The sequence below is a fragment of the Dendrobates tinctorius genome, unplaced genomic scaffold (genome assembly GCF_039654945.1).
Source record: "Dendrobates tinctorius isolate UK_male_01 unplaced genomic scaffold, ASM3965494v1 ptg000117l, whole genome shotgun sequence".
NCBI lineage: Eukaryota > Metazoa > Chordata > Amphibia > Anura > Dendrobatidae > Dendrobates > Dendrobates tinctorius.
Window position 1 is genome coordinate 14,989,441 of NW_027361785.1, and position 17,650 is coordinate 15,007,090.

At 39.5% G+C, this 17,650-nt stretch overlaps 1 protein-coding gene across 2 annotated transcripts in view; it reads right to left on the reverse strand.

Annotated features, from left to right (window-relative positions):
• LOC141101464 (sarcoplasmic/endoplasmic reticulum calcium ATPase 3) overlaps positions 1 to 17,650 on the reverse strand; it is a 375,756-nt gene that overhangs the window by 266,665 nt on the left and 91,441 nt on the right. For both annotated transcript variants that reach the window (XM_073590589.1, XM_073590590.1), the window contains exons 2-3: positions 12,198 to 12,215; positions 7,996 to 8,078 (exon numbers count right to left, since the gene is read on the reverse strand). In XM_073590589.1, the coding sequence (XP_073446690.1) occupies positions 7,996 to 8,078; positions 12,198 to 12,215 (101 nt within the window). The remainder of the gene's footprint in view (positions 1 to 7,995; positions 8,079 to 12,197; positions 12,216 to 17,650) is intronic.

The window sequence follows — 17,650 nt, forward strand, 5'->3', positions numbered from 1 at the left end:
GGCTACATGGAGTGTTCTAGTCTGTTAATGACCATTACATGAATGTATTTTAAAGTATTGTTTCCATCTAGTAAAGTGCATATGGCAGTTGATACGTTTGTGCCTTGGTGGAGAGTTGTTCCAAGGTAAAACTGGGTTAGAGGAGTGGTGCTTGGGAAGCCTACAAGAGGCTAAAAGCTGGTTTAATTTCACGTCAACTTCACTGCCCCCCCAGCCCCACTATCCACCAGCTGTGTAGAGAATTGCGCCACAGATCCTTGCAACTGAAGATAGCCAACTGCAGCTGGGACAACGGTGTGGTACATATTTTCTCCAGATTGTTGGGGCTTCAGAGATAGAACTTCCTCCGATCGTAGTAAACTAGTGACAAATCATAGCTATTTTACAAAATAAAATTAACCCCTTTAAAAAGGGGCTGTCTGTGACTTTTATATTGATGCCACTAATCTGTTAGCTGAGCTGAGCGGTGGAGCACTACAACTGATCACAACCAGTCACTGCCGGTATCGGAAAATGCTGAACAGCGGGATTGCAGGCATTGCAACTCTAAAAATCAGATATGGATGATCATAGGAGGGGTTTCATTGAGGCTCCACGATGAGAGGCACAGAGGTTTTCATTCTGTCACATGGTTAAAGCAGGTTAAAGGTCATGGGCAGAGCGCCAAGCTACCTGCAGCTGTTACAGGTAGGTTCTGGCTGTGTGCTACAGCCATTATCTGCTAGATTTGAGGTGGGCGCACTCTGTGACCACACTCCTTACACCTGCTACTGGCCTTCACCACACATGAAGTAAGGGGTTAAATATATCTCTAGCTTGTACGTTGCTTGAGCTGATCTTAGGAAATATGGCACTCCGGGGTACCAGCAGTTAATTTTGAATAGGCAAATTATGGGTATACAGTTGCGTGAAAAGTGTTCACCCACTTCCAGAATTACTATTTTTTTTGAAGGTTTGTCATCAAACAAATTTAAAAATATAAGACAAAAATAACACACAATGAAGTTTTAAAATGAAGGTTTCTATTACAAAGGGAAAGAGAAATCCAAACCTAACGGACCTTGAGTGATAAAGTGATTGCCGTCCCCGTCCCCGTCCCCCCCACCTTAAAATATAAATTAGCCACACCTTTTCTTAATTGAGAAATCCCATAAATAGGACCTGCCTGACAAAGTGAAGTACACCAAAAGATACTCAAAAGCTAGACATCATGCCACACTCCAAAGAAATTCTGGTATCAATGAGAGACAAAGTAATTGAGATCTATCAGTCAGTAAAAAATTATAAAGACATTTCTCAAGCTTTGGCACAAGAGTGATTCACAGTGAGAGGCATTATCCTCAAATGGATAAAACATAGAATAGCAGCTAACCTTCCCAGGAGTGGCCAGCAGACCAAAATTACACTGGAGTGCAGTGACGACTCATCCAAGAGGTCACAAAAGACTTCACACCATCACACAAAGAACTGCAGGCCTTACTTGCCTCAGTTAAGGTCAGTGTTCATGATTCAACCATAAGAAATAGACTGGGCAAAAAAGGTCAAAAGTCTTTATCTCAGTGAATTAGAATGATTAACAAAAAACACCTGCAAAAGCTTCTGAAGCATTTAATAAGGTCCATTAGTCTGTTTCAGTAGGTTCAACAATCAAGAGGAAGACTGCTGACTTGACAGATGTCCAGAAGGCAGTCATTGACACTCCACAAGGAGGGTAAGCCACAAAAGGTCATTGCTAAAGAAGCTGGCTGTTCAGAGTGCTGTATCAAAGCATATTAATGGAAAGTTGAGTGGAAGGAAAAAAGTGTGTTAGAAGAAGGAGCACAAGCAACAGGGATAACCGCAGTCTTGAAAGGATTGTTAAGAAAAGGTCACACAAAAGTTTGGGGGGAGATTCACAAGTATTGGACTGCTGCTGGAGTCATTGCTTCAAGACCCACCACACACAGACGTATCCAGGCTACAAGTGTCACATTCCTTGTGTAAAGCCTCTCATGACTAATAGACAATGCCAATAGCGTCTTACCTGGTTCAAGGAGAAAAAGAACTGGACAGTTGCTCAATGGTCCAAGGTGTTGTTTTCATATGAAAGTAAATTTTGCATTTCATTTGGAAATCAAGGTCCCAGAGTCTGGAGGAAGAGTGGAGAGGCACACAATCCAAGCTGCTTGAGATCTAATGTGAAGTTTCCACAATCAGTGATGGTTTGGGGAGCCATGTCATCTGCTGGTGTAGGGTCCACTGTGTTTTATCAAGACCAAAGTCAGCGCAGCCATCTACCAGGAAATTTTAGAGTAGTTCATGCTTCTCTCGCCCAACAAGCTTTTTGGAGATGGAAATTTCATTCTCCATCAGGACTTGGCACCTGTCCACACTGCCAAAAGTACCAATTCCTAGTTTAAAAACAGTATCACTGTGCTTGATTGGCCAGTAAACTCGCCCGACCTTAACCCCATAGAGAATCTATGGGGTATTGTCAAGAGGAAGTTGACAGACACCAGACCCAACAATGCAGATGAGCTGAAGGCTGCTATCAAAGCAACCTGAGCTTCCATAACACCTCAGCAGTGCCACAGGATGATCACCTCCATGCGATGCCACATTGATGCAGTAATTGAAGCAAAAGGAGCCTTGACCAAGTATTGAGTGCATTTACAGAGCATACATTTCAGTAAGCCAACATTTTGGATTTTAAAATAATTTTTCAAGCTGGTGTTATAAAGTAATCTAATTTACTGAGATAATGACTTTTGGGTTTTCATTGGCTGTAAGCCATAATCATCAACATTAACAGAAATAAACACTTGAAATAGATCACTGTTTGTAATTACTATATTATATGATTTTCACTTTTTGTATTGAAGAACAGAAATAAATTAACTTTTGATGATATTCTAATTTAGTGAGAAGCACTTGTATATTGCTGCTACTAAGAAAATATTTCTCTATGTGTAATGTTTCCATCAATTACTATAAGTGTCCATTAAAACAGAGGAAAACTGCAGTATTCGCAGACAAAGAACCCATTTGGAAAAGGAGCTGTGCACTTTGCAATGAATAAATACATAACTATGCACCCATTCAGAAAAATAACCTTATTCAAAACAAATAACTCCTTTCTGACATTAAACGTATTATTCTGTCCATGTGACCCGGATCAATTTGACCATGGATGGAATAGTACGTCATTGCGATCGGCCATGCTGACAGCCCCTCTGCCTTCGGATAGGAGACCCCGCGGCGTGACGCGGGGTCCCGATCGCTCCTATGGTAACCTGATGTCGTCATGATGACATCCGAGCTACCACAGCTGAGAAACTTCCTGTCATGCGCAGTGCATAATCAGGAAGTCTCTCAGGTCAGTGCAGTAAGTGCAGCGCTGACAGCTTCTATGGTATGTAGATGCTGCGCCATCTGCATGCTATAGAAGCGATCAGCCTACAAAAAAAATGATTGCCCCATAGTGGGACAAAGTGAATAAGATAGAAAAGCAAAAAAAAAAAAAAAAAAAATGTAAATTGTAAAAAAAAAAAAAAATTTTTTTTAAATATTTATTCCATCACTAAATAAATATTTGAATGAAAAAAAGTCTAAACAATAAAAAGTACACATTTGGTATTGCCGCGTCTGTGACAACCTGACATATAAAACAGTCCCACTAGTTAACCCTTTAGTGAACACCATAAAAAAAAAACAATGCAAAAAACAATGTATTATCATACCGCCGAACAAAAAGTGGAATAACACGCGATCAAAAAGATGAATATAAATAAACATAGTACAGTCATGGCCAAAAGTTTTGAGAATGACACAAATATTAATTTTTTACAAATTCTACTGCTTCATTTTTTCTAATGGCAATTTGCATATACTCCAGAATGTTATAAAGAGTGATCAGCTTAACAGCAATTACTTGCAAAGTCAATATTTGCCTAGAAAATGAACTTTATCCCCCAAAACACATTTCAACATCATTGCAGCCCTGCCTTAAAAGGACCAGCTAACATCGTTTCAGTGATTGCTCCATTAACACAGGTGTGGGTGTTGAGGAGGACAGGGCTGGAGATCAATCTGTCATGATTAAGTAAGAATCACACCACTGGACACTTTAAAAGGAGGCTGGTGCTTGGTATCATTGTTTCTCTTCTGTTAACCATGGTTATCTCTAAAGAAACACGTGCAGTCATCATTGCACTGCACAAAAACGGCCTAACAGGGAAGAGTATCGCAGCTAGAAAGATTGCACCTCAGTCAACAATCTATCGCATCATCAAGAACTTCAAGGAGAGAGGTTCCCTTGGGCGCCCTGGAGCCTTTTTGGCAACAAGAAAGACCAGCAAGCGCCAGGACCGTCTCTTAAAAGTGTTTCAGCTGCGGGATTGGGCTACCAGCAGTGCAGAGCTTGCTCTGGAATGGCAGCAGACAGGTGTGAGTGCATCTGCACGCACTGTGAGGTGGAGACTCTTGGAGCAAGGCCTGGTCTCAAGGAGGGCAGCAAAGAAGCCACTTCTCTCCAGAAAAAACATCATGGACAGACTGATATTCTGCAAGAGGTACAGGGAGTGGACTGCTGAGGACTGGGGTAAAGTCATTTTCTCTGATGAATCCCCTTTTCGATTGTTTGGGACATCTGGAAAACGGCTTATTCGGAGAAGACCAGGTGAGCGCTACCACCAGTCTTGTCTCATGCCAACTGTCAAGCATCCTGAAACCATTCATGTGTGGGGTTGCTTCTCAGCCAAGGGAATGGGCTCTCTCTCAGTCTTGCCTAAAAACACAGCCATGAATAAAGAATGGTACCAGAATGTCCTCCAAGAGCAACTTCTCCCAACCGTCCAAGAGCAGTTTGGCGATCAACAATGCCTTTTTCAACATGATTGAGCATCTTGCCATAAAGCAAAGGTGATAACTAAATGGCTCAGGGAACAAAACAGATTTTGGGACCATGGCCTGGAAACTCCCCAGATCTTAATCCCATTGAGAACTTGTGGTCAATCATCAAGAGACGGGTGGACAAACAAAAACCTTCAAATTCAGACAAAATAAAAGCATTGATTTTGCAAGAATGGACTGCTATCAGTCAGGATTTGATCCAGAAGTTGATTGAGAGCATGCCAGGGAGAATAGCTGAGGTCCTGAAGAAGGGTCAACACTGCAAATATTGACTTGCTGTATTAACTCATTCTAACTGTCTTTATAACCTTTTGTTACAGAAATATAATTGCAATCATATTATGAGTATGTGATAAAAACATCTGACAAACACACATAAAAACCAGAGGGCAGCAGATCATGTGAAAATATAATATTTGTGTCATTCTCAAAACTTTTGGCCATGACTGTACTGCTGAAAACATCATCTTGTCCCGCAAAAAACAAGCCCCCATACAGCTCCACCACCAGAAAAATAAAAGTTATAGCTCTCAGAATAAAGCGAAGTTTTTATTGTATAAACATGCCAAAACATAAAAAAATTATATAAATGAGGTATGATGTGATATGGTATAAATGAGGTAAATGAGGTACCAGTAAAAACGTAAAAAAAGAAGCTCTCACATGACTTTGTGAGCCAAAATATGGAAAAATTGTAGCTCTAAAAATATGGTGATGCAAAAACTATTTTTTGCAATAAAAAGTATCTTTTAGTGTGTGACAGATGCCAAACATAAAAACCTGCTATAACGCCTCTTTTACACATCCTGATATTTCTGTTCCCAGAGATGTCAGTGTCCGTGTGTGTAATACTTGCGGCACACGTGTGTCATGCCTGTGCCGCATCAGTACCATAAGGACAGGCACCAGGGAAGAAGCGTTACAGTAAAAGCTGTTTTCCGATGCCGGGTGCTAAACACTGCTCTCATCCCTCTCCCCTGCTCTGCTGGCTCTTTCCAAAATGGTGTCACTTGTGGGGGGTTTACACTGTTTAGGCACAGCAAGGGGCTCTCCAAACGCGACATGGTGTCTGATTTTAATTTCAGCCAATTTTGAGTTGAAAAAGTAAAAACGGCGCTCCTTCCCTTCTGAGCTCTGCCATGTGCCCAAACAGTGGTTTACCCCCACACATGGGGTATCAGCGTACTCAGGACAAATTGCACAACAACGTTTGGGTCCAATTTCTCCTGTTACCCTTGATAAAATAAAAAAAATTGGATCTGAAGTAAATTTTTTGTGAAAAAAAGTTAAAATGTTCATTTTTTCTTTTTTAAAAACACTCCAAAAATTTCTGTGAAGCACCTGAAGAGTTAATAAACTTCTTGAATGTGGTTCTGAGCACCCTGAGGGGTGCAGATTTTAGAATGGTGTCACTTTTGGGTATTTTCTATCATATAGACCCCTTAAAGTGACTTCAAATGTGATGTAGTCCCTAAAAGATAATGGTGTTGAAAAAATGAGAAAATCGCTGGTCAACTTTTAACCCTTATAACTTCCTAACAAAAAAAAATTTTGGTACCACAATTGTGCTGATGTAAAGTAAACATGTGGGAATTGTTACATATTAAGTATTTTATGCGACATATCTCTGATTTAAGGGTATGAAAATTTAAAGTTGGAAAATAACAAAATTTTAATTTTTTTTTTTTTCACAAATAAACGCTAGTCATACCAAAGAAATTTTACCCCTATCATGGCGTACAATATGTCATGAGAAAAACAATGTCAGAATCACCGGGATCCATGGAAGCGTTCCCGAGTTATTACCTCATAAAGGGACAGTGGTCAGAATTGTAAAAATTGACCTGGTCATTAATGTGCAAACCACCCTTGGGGGTAAAGGGGTGAAATATTATTCATTGATAAAATGATCATTCAATTCCACTTGTCATTAGAAAATGTGACTTTTTATATAGTCTGACTATGCATACACCATTACTACAGCTAACTGTTTACATTCAAGATCTAAGTAATTTGAACAGTTGTTAGAAAAAAAGAAAAAAACAAACAAACCTATGTATGAAAAATCAAGACGTCCTACGCCAAACGACACGGACATCACCAGAGATTTGCACAAAAGATACTATTAAGCTCAAGTGATTCAACATTTATAATAATGGCTCACCCCAGAAAATCCTCAGTCTTACTGGTCTAACCAATATGAATCACTATTGCACTTCTTTTCATCTACTTTAATAGGAGGATAGAGGAATAAAATGTTCTCTGACTAACACCATTAGTGTCTGTGAAATAAGTTATCTTTGTATCTAATGTTACTGAGGTTTTGGATTTTTCCACAGTACTGTCTTTGAGTAAAAGAAAACAAAGAACAATGGAAAACCTTGACTATATATATATATATATATATATATATATATATATATATATATATATATATATATATATATATATATATATATATATATATATATATATATATATATATATATTTTATATATAAAAAATCATCAATAGCAAACTGTACATGTCTATTCTTGGAGCTATAACCTTGCTCAAGGATGAACAAGGATGTAGAGTATACATCAATCTGCATAGCTCTGACTCACATGCTGTTAAAAGCAAGAAAAAAAAAATCTCACTCCCACACAAAGTTCTAAAAAACTTACAGTAGGAATGATCTTTTAAAGGAATATTTCAGACTTTTTTTTTTTTACCAATTGCCATTATGTCACCTACTTACCGTCTTTTGGGAGCCTCTTTACAGCTATAGTACCGACTTCAGCTAAATAATCATAAAATATCTGCCTGCGTATCCATCTATGACTATCTTTGATCACATTATAAATGGCCACATTGGTGATTACACAATGCTAATCAGAATGACAAGAATGGCCTCGTATCCCAAATTAATAGCCTTGTGGTAAGATAGGGACTTTTGTCGGTTTTGTCTCTTTAAAATAGCAAATACTTTTTAAATAGCTGTTAATATAAACAGGCAATATTATGGAAAAAATGTATTTTTCTTAGAAATTGGTTATACAACCAAGACAATAATAAACAACGCTAACAAAAACAATAGAGAACTGCATTTTTTTTTTTACTTACAAAAGATACAAATGCAGCTAGGAGAAGGATGCGAACTAAAAGATCTTCAAACTGCTCCACCACCAGTTCCCAAAGTGATTTTCCTGGAAAGTAAAGCATAATTGATCTGATAAAGCCATGAAAGAAACTTTGTATTCATTAACATCATGATCCAAACACAAGTCTAAAATATTAATCACTGTAACACACATTCTCACTCATCTTGTTACAAAAACAACAAAACAAATTCTGATCTCAAGCTGCAAAAGTGCACATAGAGCTCACTTTGCTTGCTTTCCTCAATTACAATGATTAATAGGAAAACTGTGGCTTAAATTGACTGTTGCGTCATAAAAATCAGCTATAAATCCAAACTAACGTTAATACATTACATAAAAGTTGCACTTCAACAAGACCATTTCTTCATTCTCCTGGGACTCAAGTTTCTACTAGAGGGGACTGACTACTTATTGTCCCTTTCCCATTTAAAATACAGCTCATGTGCATGGGCACTTAAGGGATATTCCCATCTCAAACATCCTATATCAATATGTAATATGTGTAATAATAATATTAGCAAATGCCTCCAATTAGAAATGTAGTATAGTTTTTTTTATATGTCATATTTCTTTCCTCATGTGCAGGCATTGCAGGGCCTTGGGTATCCATGCTTACGACCACTAGCAACTAGCTATTACTTTATCAGTGGTTGTAACCACCTGCAATGCCTCCACATGAGGAAAGCCACAGCGAACCAGAAAAACTATACTACATTTCTAATTGGAGGTATTAGCTAATATTACACCTACTATATATATATTGGGATAGCATATCTGAGATGGGAACACCTCTTTAATTTTTTACATTGACCACCAAATTGATACAACTGCAGAGTAAATACATGTACATAACCATGTTACATTACATGTATTTAAGGCGAACGTGTCACCAATAAAATGCAGTTTTACCTGCAGGACCATGTTATACACCAGGAGAAGCTAAGCAGATTGACATAGATTATACTGACTTTTCTCTCAAATCAATTTATAAATTTGTTCAGCTCCCCCTGCTCTAGAACAAGGTGACTGCATATTTTTATTGTATTACCTTAATGGGTGCTCATACACTTTTATGCAATGTGCACATGGTGCGTTTTTGATGCATTTTCGCAGCGTTTTTTTCTGTGCGAAAATGGGCTAAAAACGTTATGGAAACCTTATGCATGCTAATTCAATCATGAAGTGCTGTGCACATGATCAGTAAATTTTCTTAGAGTATTTGCAGTGCATTTTTTTCTGCAGCATGCCAAATCTTTGTGCAGATTTGTGGCGTTTTCTACACATTGACTCAATGGAGTCAGTCAAATCCGCAGCACACAGGTACAAAAACAGTTTGTGGATTTGCTGAGACACTGCGAACCGTGGTAAAACACTCACCGCAGGTCAGGAGGCATGGGCTGATGAGACTACTCCTCCCATCAGTCTAAGTCTGCTGTCACTGAGAACAGTAATGGCAGGATCTGCTGATGGGAGAAATAGTCTCTTGTCAGCCTGCACTTGTGCTCACAAAACAATCCCATACACACGTAAAATAATTACATACATATTCAAATAAAAAAAAACACATTATACTCGCCTAACACCAAATCCTCAATGCCCTCATCGCCTAGAAAAAACGTAAAATAAAAAACATACTCACCTTAATGCCCAATCCCCAATGCCTACATCTTCTAGAAAAAAAACAAAAATAAACAAACCACCATATACTCACTTAATCCCGAGTGTCCCATGGCAATCTCACTTGTAGAACAGTTACAGCGGGAGATGTGTCTGCTCTAACCGGCCGCTGGCATTACACTGCGGGAACTATTACCTCCTGTCAGTGTATCACTGAGCTGCCGTGAAAGAGTTCATCAGCCGATCAGCTCCGGTGCTCTCACTTACAGCACCAATGCATGAGAAGTTTCTCATGCAGCAGGGGAGCAGTAAGGCAGGTTTCACATTAGCATTTGTGTGAACAGCGCTTGATCCGCATAGATCCACATGTGTAATGCGTACATATATTTAACAAGGTGTACACAGGGACATGCGCTTGCATGCATTCACATGCTTTTGCGTACTCATGCGTTGTTTCGCGGTGTGCGGCAGTGTCCAGCAAACGCAACATGTTGTATTTTTTGAGGCATCAAAAAATACGTCAAATATGCGCAGGCATGCGCATGCGGACGAGTGAGTAAAAAAATGCATTATTGTCCATAGGAACACATTGGTATGCATTCTGTCATGCTTAAGATGATGTACATAAAAAAAAAAAAAATGCTGTGTAAACATACGTTTTGCACACGTCTGCGCATGCGGATAATATGCTGCAGACTCAAACGCTAATGTGAACCTTGACTAAGGGAGATCACCTGAAGATCTACCTTACGCTGATGAACTCCTGTGTACTCTCTCACAGCAGCTCAGTGATACACTGCAGGAAAGATTACCGTATTTTTCCGACCATAAGACGCACCTTTTTCCCCCAAGAATTTTGGGGGAAAGTGGGGGGTGCGACTTATAGTCGCAATATAGTAACCTCCGGGACTCTGCGGTGCGGTGGTGGCAGCGGGCGGGGCTCTGCGGTGCGGTCGTGGCGGGCTGCGCTCCGGCGCAGGGGCGGCGGCTCCGCCGGCATTTCCTCGCAGACCTTAGGCCCCCCCACATCCCTTGCTGGCTGCCGCCATGTTGCGGTGGCCTCCGGGAACATGGACGCCGGGAAGATGGCCGCCGGTCCTTGGACGGCGCATGCGCAGGTTCAGATCTCGTCCCGAGATCTCGGGGGACGAGATTCAAACCTCGGCAACGAGATCTCATCCCCCGAGATCTGAACCTGCGCACGCTCCGTCCCTGTACCTGCGGCCATCTTCCCGGCGTCCATGTTCCCTGAGGCCACCGCAACATGGCGGCGGCCAGCAAGGGATGTACGGGGGCCTCCGGGCTGCGAGAAAATGCCGGAGGAGCCGCCGCCCCTGCGCCGGAGCACAGCCCACCGCCACTCTCACCCCGCAGAGCCCACCTGCCCCAGCTCAGCACAGCACACCTGCCCCAGCAAAGCTGCCCAGCACAGCTGCCCCAGCGAAGCTACCCCTGCCCCAGCACAGCTGCCCCAGCACAACCAACCTGCCCCAGCACAGAGCCACCACCGCACGAGCCTGGACCACTTAATGACCCCTGTGACTACTCCTCCACCTGTGCCGGATCCCTTCCCAGATAAGCTGAATTCGGACTGTAAGACGGACCCCCATTTGACACATTATTGTTTTCCTTATTTTCCTTCTGAAAATTGGGGTGCGTCTTATGGTCCGGTGCGTCTTATAGTCCGAAAAATACTACGGTACCTCCTGTCAGTGTATCGCCGGCTGTCTTTGAGAGCAGTCACATCAGTGACTGCTCTCAAAGTCATCAGGATCATCATGGGACATTATGGATTATCTTCTCTGCAGACAGGTGAGGAATATTGTGATTTATTATTTTTTGTTGCAGGATATATTGGTGTCAGTGGATTAAGCGTTCAGTAAGTATGGTTTAATTTCAATTCATTAAAAGGAGTGTCATTTCAAATAAATGACTTTATTCTGGGTGCGTATGTTTTTATAATATCACTATGGGGTTAGTAATGGGGGGAGTCTTATAGACGCCTCTCCATTACCAACCTGTGGGCTTGATGTCACCTGATAAAACAAAGGTGACATCAACCCCAAACTATCACCCCACTTGCCACTGCTACAGGCTATTAATATCAGCCCACAGCTGTCTGCCTAGCCTTCCCTGGTTAGATTTTATAGAGGGACCCCATGTAAAAAGTTTTCTGGGGTCCCCCCTGTAAACTGACCAGTAAAGGCTAAGCAAACAGCTGTGAGCTGATATTAATAGCCTAGGAACCTTTTCTGGCTATTGGCTACTTCCCAGAATATTAACATCAGCTCTCAGCTGCTGGCTTTCCCTGAGCTGGTTATGAAAATTACATGCAAGCCCACACAAATTTTTTTTTTCTCTTGAGGAGTCGGAGTTGGAGTCGGAGATTTGGTTTACAGATTCCACAGCCCTGGCAGAAACCTCGCAGAAATTTCTGCAAGCAAATACCCAGTGTGCACATAGCCTTAAGCTTTATATCCTTTAAAATACAAATTTGATTTTGGCTTAAAGATCTGCATTAAAAACTTGATGAAAACCAGCACTTACCTTCTTCAGCAGGTAACTCTGTTAATCACCCAGTCCAACAAGAAAATCAAGGAGCAGATTCATGGAAAGAAAAAAATAAATAAATTGTGAGTTGGAGCGCATAATATCCAAACACAAATTATTAAAGAACAACCACTTACGGTGTATTTTTTTCCAAGGTTAACACCTATGTCTTATAACAATCATATTGTCACCAAGCTATCCAGCATCCTGAATTACAACAGACTTTGAGAGGTAAATGTTGATTCATGTTATTCTAAAATTTAGAATGCAGTTAAGACTGAAAAGTCAATTCATAGTCCTGTATACTGTCACTAGATATATGGGCCTACAAAAGATGGGTATAAACTGGGAAATCGGTCAGCATCTGTTAATTTTTTTTTATGCGCTCATTTTTAAAAGAAAGACCTTGCACCAATTGATTTAACCCCTTCTCCCCAGGGGAGATTTTCACTTTTTTTCCTCCGCTTCAAAGATTCATAACTTTATTTTTCCATCAACATAGCCATATGAGGGCATGTTTTTAAGAGAGGAGTTGTACATTTATGGTAAGTGGCATAACTCATTTTATGAAGTAATGCAATAAAAAGCAGGAAAAATAATTCCAAGTAGCGTGAAATTGCAAAAAAAAAGTGCAATTCCACAATTGATTTTTTGGGGTCTTTATTTACCATGTTCTTTATATGGTAAAGTTGACCTGGCAATATGATTCTCTAGAACAGTAGGAGTACACAAATACCAAATATATAAATCGTTTTTTTTTTGTTTGTTTAAGTTGTGAAAAAAAAAATCAGATTTAAAAATAAAAAAAATAAATGTACTTTTGTTGTCATTCTTCGAGACCCGTTTTCATTTTTTTGGGATATGGGGCTGTGTGATGGCTTATTTTTTGCACCCTGACCTGACTTTGTATCTAACCAAAAATAGTATCGGTACAAATGTTTTGATCGCCTCTTGGAAATGTTTCGGCAGCCAAAAAAACAAAACATAAATCATATAATTGTTTTTTTTTCGTTACGCTGCTTACCGACTACCATAATTTATTTTATATTTTGACAAATCAGTCTTTTAAGAACACACCGATGCCAGAATGTATTTTTTTTTTTTTTTAAAAGGCAAAAAGGAGGGTGATTTGAATTTTTTTTATTTTTTTGTTTTCTACCTTTTACGTTTTTTTTTTTTTTTACTTTTTAATAGCACTACTATGTATAGCTAAAATCACGATCTCCTATAAATGCCAACAAAACGCTAGTTTTCACAGAAGTATTGTATTGTAGCGACAGTCATGGGGGTCTTCAGCAGACCTTCGTCTATTATGGCAACCCATTAGCGCCCCGTGATCACTTCAAGGGTGCGCTTTTGGATATGTGGAATGACGCGCTCCCTACAATCGAGTGTTAAATGCCGCTGTCAGAGATCCACAGTGGCATTTAAAAGGTTATCGGCTGCAGGCAGAGCTCTGATCCACCTGCAGATGTTAAAGGCACATGATGGCTGAATAAATTAAGCATTATCTGCCAGGAAAGATGCGGGCTTGGCTGGCAGGCCTGCATCAAAGGCAGGGACATGACTTGTCACACATGTACTTCAAAGGTTATGAAGTGGTTAAACAATAGAATTTTATACAAATTTGGCAACAGGCTTTATTGTAAACAGTCTAAACTTTAAAAAATTAAAGGGAATTTGTCTGTAGAATCACTAAGCCATCTATGGATACGTAGGTAATAAGATGAATAAAATGATACTTTGATATTTGTCTTTCAATAATTTTTATTAAAAACTTTAAGATAAATATGGGAAGGTAAAAGGGGGAAGGACTCGTAAGGGAGTGGAAATTAAAGATTATTGGGGGGAGGGATGTAACAGGGGAATAAGGGAGAATCAATTGTATTGCAAGGTTTAACATTATAATAATCAATACATTGTGGTCAACATTAACAAGCATTAAAACAGCCGTATAAACAATACGCATTTCATTTCTGTGTGAAATTTAACCCCTTTACCCCAAGGGTGGTTTGCATGTTAATATTGAGGTCAATTTTGACAATTCTGACCACTGTCCCTTTATGAGGCAACTCTGGAACGCTTCCATAGATCCCGGTGATTCTGACAGTTTTCTCGTGACATATTGTACTTCATGTTAGTGGTAACATTTTTTTGATATGACTTGTGTTTATTTGTGAAAATAAATTTGAGATATGTCACATAAAATACTTAATAAGCAACATTTCCCACATGTCTACTTTACAACAGAACAATTTTGGTACCAAAATTTTTTTTTGTTAGGAAGTTATAAGGGATAAAATTTGACCAGCGATTTCTCATTTTTTACAACACCATTTTTTTTTTTTTTTTAAAGGGACCACATCACATTTGAAGTCACTTTCAAGGGGCTATATGATAGAAAATACCCAAAAGTGACGCCATTCTAAGAACTGCACCACCGAAAGGTGCTCAAAACCACATTCAAGAAGTTTATTAACCCTCCAGGTGCTTCACAGGAATTTTTAGAAATAAAAAAAAAAAAAAAAAAAAAAAATTATTATATTATAATATATATATATATATATATATATATATATATATATATATATATATATATATATATATATATAATAATTTTTTTTTTTAATTTCTAAAAATTCCTATATAGATAGATAGATATATATTTATTTATTTTTTTCAGATTAAATTTTTTTTATTTGATAAAGGGTTACAGGACAAATTGCACAACTTTTGGGGTCCAATTTTTCCTGAGTATGCTGATACCCCATATATGCAGGTAAACCACTGTTTGGGCGCATGGCTGAGCTTGGAAGGGATGGAGCGGCGTTTTACTTTTTCAAAGCAAAATTGGCTAGAATTAAGATTGGACTTCATGTCGCGTTTGGCGAGCCCCTGATGTGTCTAAACAGTGGAAACCATTCAATTCTAACTCCAACCCTAATCCCAACACACCCCTAATCCAAGCTCCAGCCCTAACCCTAACTTTAGCCCAACTCACACCCTAATGGGAAAATGGAAATTCATTTTTTTTTTACTTTATTATTTTTCCCTAACAAATGGGGTGATAAAGGGGTTTGATTTACTATTTTTTTTTATTTTGATCACTTTTATCTGGTCTATCACAGTGATCAAAATGAACCAATAGGAAAAAAATCTCCTATTGTTGCCAGGTGCTGGCCAGCAGATCTCGGCGGGCTCACTGTGCATGCGCCCGCCATTTTCTCCCAGAAGCCGGCCGCCTGGGGGACTTCGGGGGGGTCTGCATGGACAACGGAGGTACCAGGGGGGTGATCGGGGGACCCTAGTTCTCTCTCCTGTGATGTGCAATCAGAGAGAAATTAAAAGGAAAATCTGACTTTTTGTGGTCGCCGTTATACCGTTAATAACGGTGACCGCAACACCGGGGTCAGTAAAAACCGACCCCAATCATGTTTCCTGGGGTCTTGGCTACCCCCCGGCAGCTGAGACCCTGGAGAAATTCCGACACTGGGGGGCACTATAAAATTAAATCTCAGCGCTGTTAAAAAGCAGCGCTGTGGTTTATGTACCCTTAATTGCAGCCATTAAAAGGTGTATTGGTGGTCGTTAAGGGGTTAAATGTAACTCAACATTCTCCCCTGCTTGCACCAATCGCCAGCAGAGCCGTGTTCAGCACCTGGCACCGGGGAACAGTGCTTACTGTAACGCTTCTTCACTGGCGCCCGTCCTTCTGGTACGGATGCGGCACACACATGCCACACGTGTGACGCAAGTATTACACACGGACACCGACATCTCCGGTACCGGAAATATCAGGACGTGTGAAAGAGGCGTTATAGCGGGTTTTTATGTTTGGCAGCTGTTGCACGCTAAAAAATGCTTTTTATTGCAAAATATAGTTTTTGCATCACCACATTTTGAGAGCTATAATTTTTCCATATTCTGGCCCACAGAGTCATGTGAGGTCTTGTTTTTTAGGAGATGAGCAGATGTTTTTAGTGATACCATTTTTGGGAATATGCCATGTTTTGATCACTTTCTATTCTGATTTTTGGGAGACAGAGTGATCAAAAACCAGCAATTCATGATTTTTTTTTTTCATTTTTTTTTTTTTTGGGGGGGGGGGGGGGACGTTTACCGTTCTGCAAGTGGTGAAATTGCTAAGGCAGTTTTTTTTCCTTCGGGTCTTTGGCGCTTTTATATAATAAAAACTATTTTCTAGAAAAAAATTGTTATTCCATCACTTTATTCTGACAGCTATAACTTTATTGTTTTTGCTGATGACACGGTATGAGGGCTCGTTTTTTGTGGGACAAGATAACGTTTTCATTGGTACCATGTTTATTTATAGCCGTCTTTTTGATTGCGTGTTATTCCATTCTTTGTTCGGCCGTATGATATTTGCCTTTTTTATGATATTCTCTAAAGGGGTTAACTAGTGGAACAATCTTATAGGTCTGATCGTTACGGATGTGGCAATACCAAATGTGTACTTTTATCGTTTAGATTTTTTTTTTTTAAATAATTAGTGATAGAATAAATATTTTTTATAATTTTTAATATTATTTTAATTTTACAATTATTTAAAGAAAAAAAATGTTTACTTCATTCTAACTTTTACACTTTGTCCCACTATGGGACACTCCTTTTTTGCAGGCTGATCGCTTCTATAGCATGCAGATGAAGCAGCGCTGGACACTTACGGCACACTGACCTGAGACTTTCTGACATGCACTGCATGACAGGAAGTTTCTCAGCTTTGGTAACCCGGGTGTCATCATGACATCGGGATACCATTGCAGCGATCGGGATGCCGCGGGGTCTCTGATCCAAAGGCAGAGGGGTTGCCTGCTCCTGGCACTTGGTGTCGGGTGTCAGCTGTGAGAATCAGCCAACACCCGGCCGCGATTGGCCGCACACCATCCTTGAGCGCGGCCGATCGCTGAGACATACTATCCCGTCCATGGTCAAAATGGCCCAAGTCACATGGACGGAATAGTAAGTCTCATGGCAGAAAGGGGTTAAACAAAAATACTCAGAATTAAATATAACAGAATCTATAGAAAAATTGAAGCCCAATGTTCCCATTTTTAGTATATCTTTTAAGACAGTAATTGTTAATGGAGAATCATGATTCAAGTGATTTGTGAAGGGCGAATTTTCTAAGATGCCAGAAAATTTGAGTAACTCAGGTTTTTTTTTTTCAAATAAAAGGCTATTGAATTTTTCACAAGAAAAATATGGATTCAAATACAGTATATCTTACAGCTGAAGCAATGTACTTTGAGATTTGTGATCGGATGTCTTATTCCAGATAAATACATGTGTGTATGTGTAAAATATATATATATATATATATATATATATATATATATATATATATATATATATATATTATATATATATATACACACACACACATACACTATTCTTATAGGCAGACACTGATCTCCCTGAGACTCTGCCTC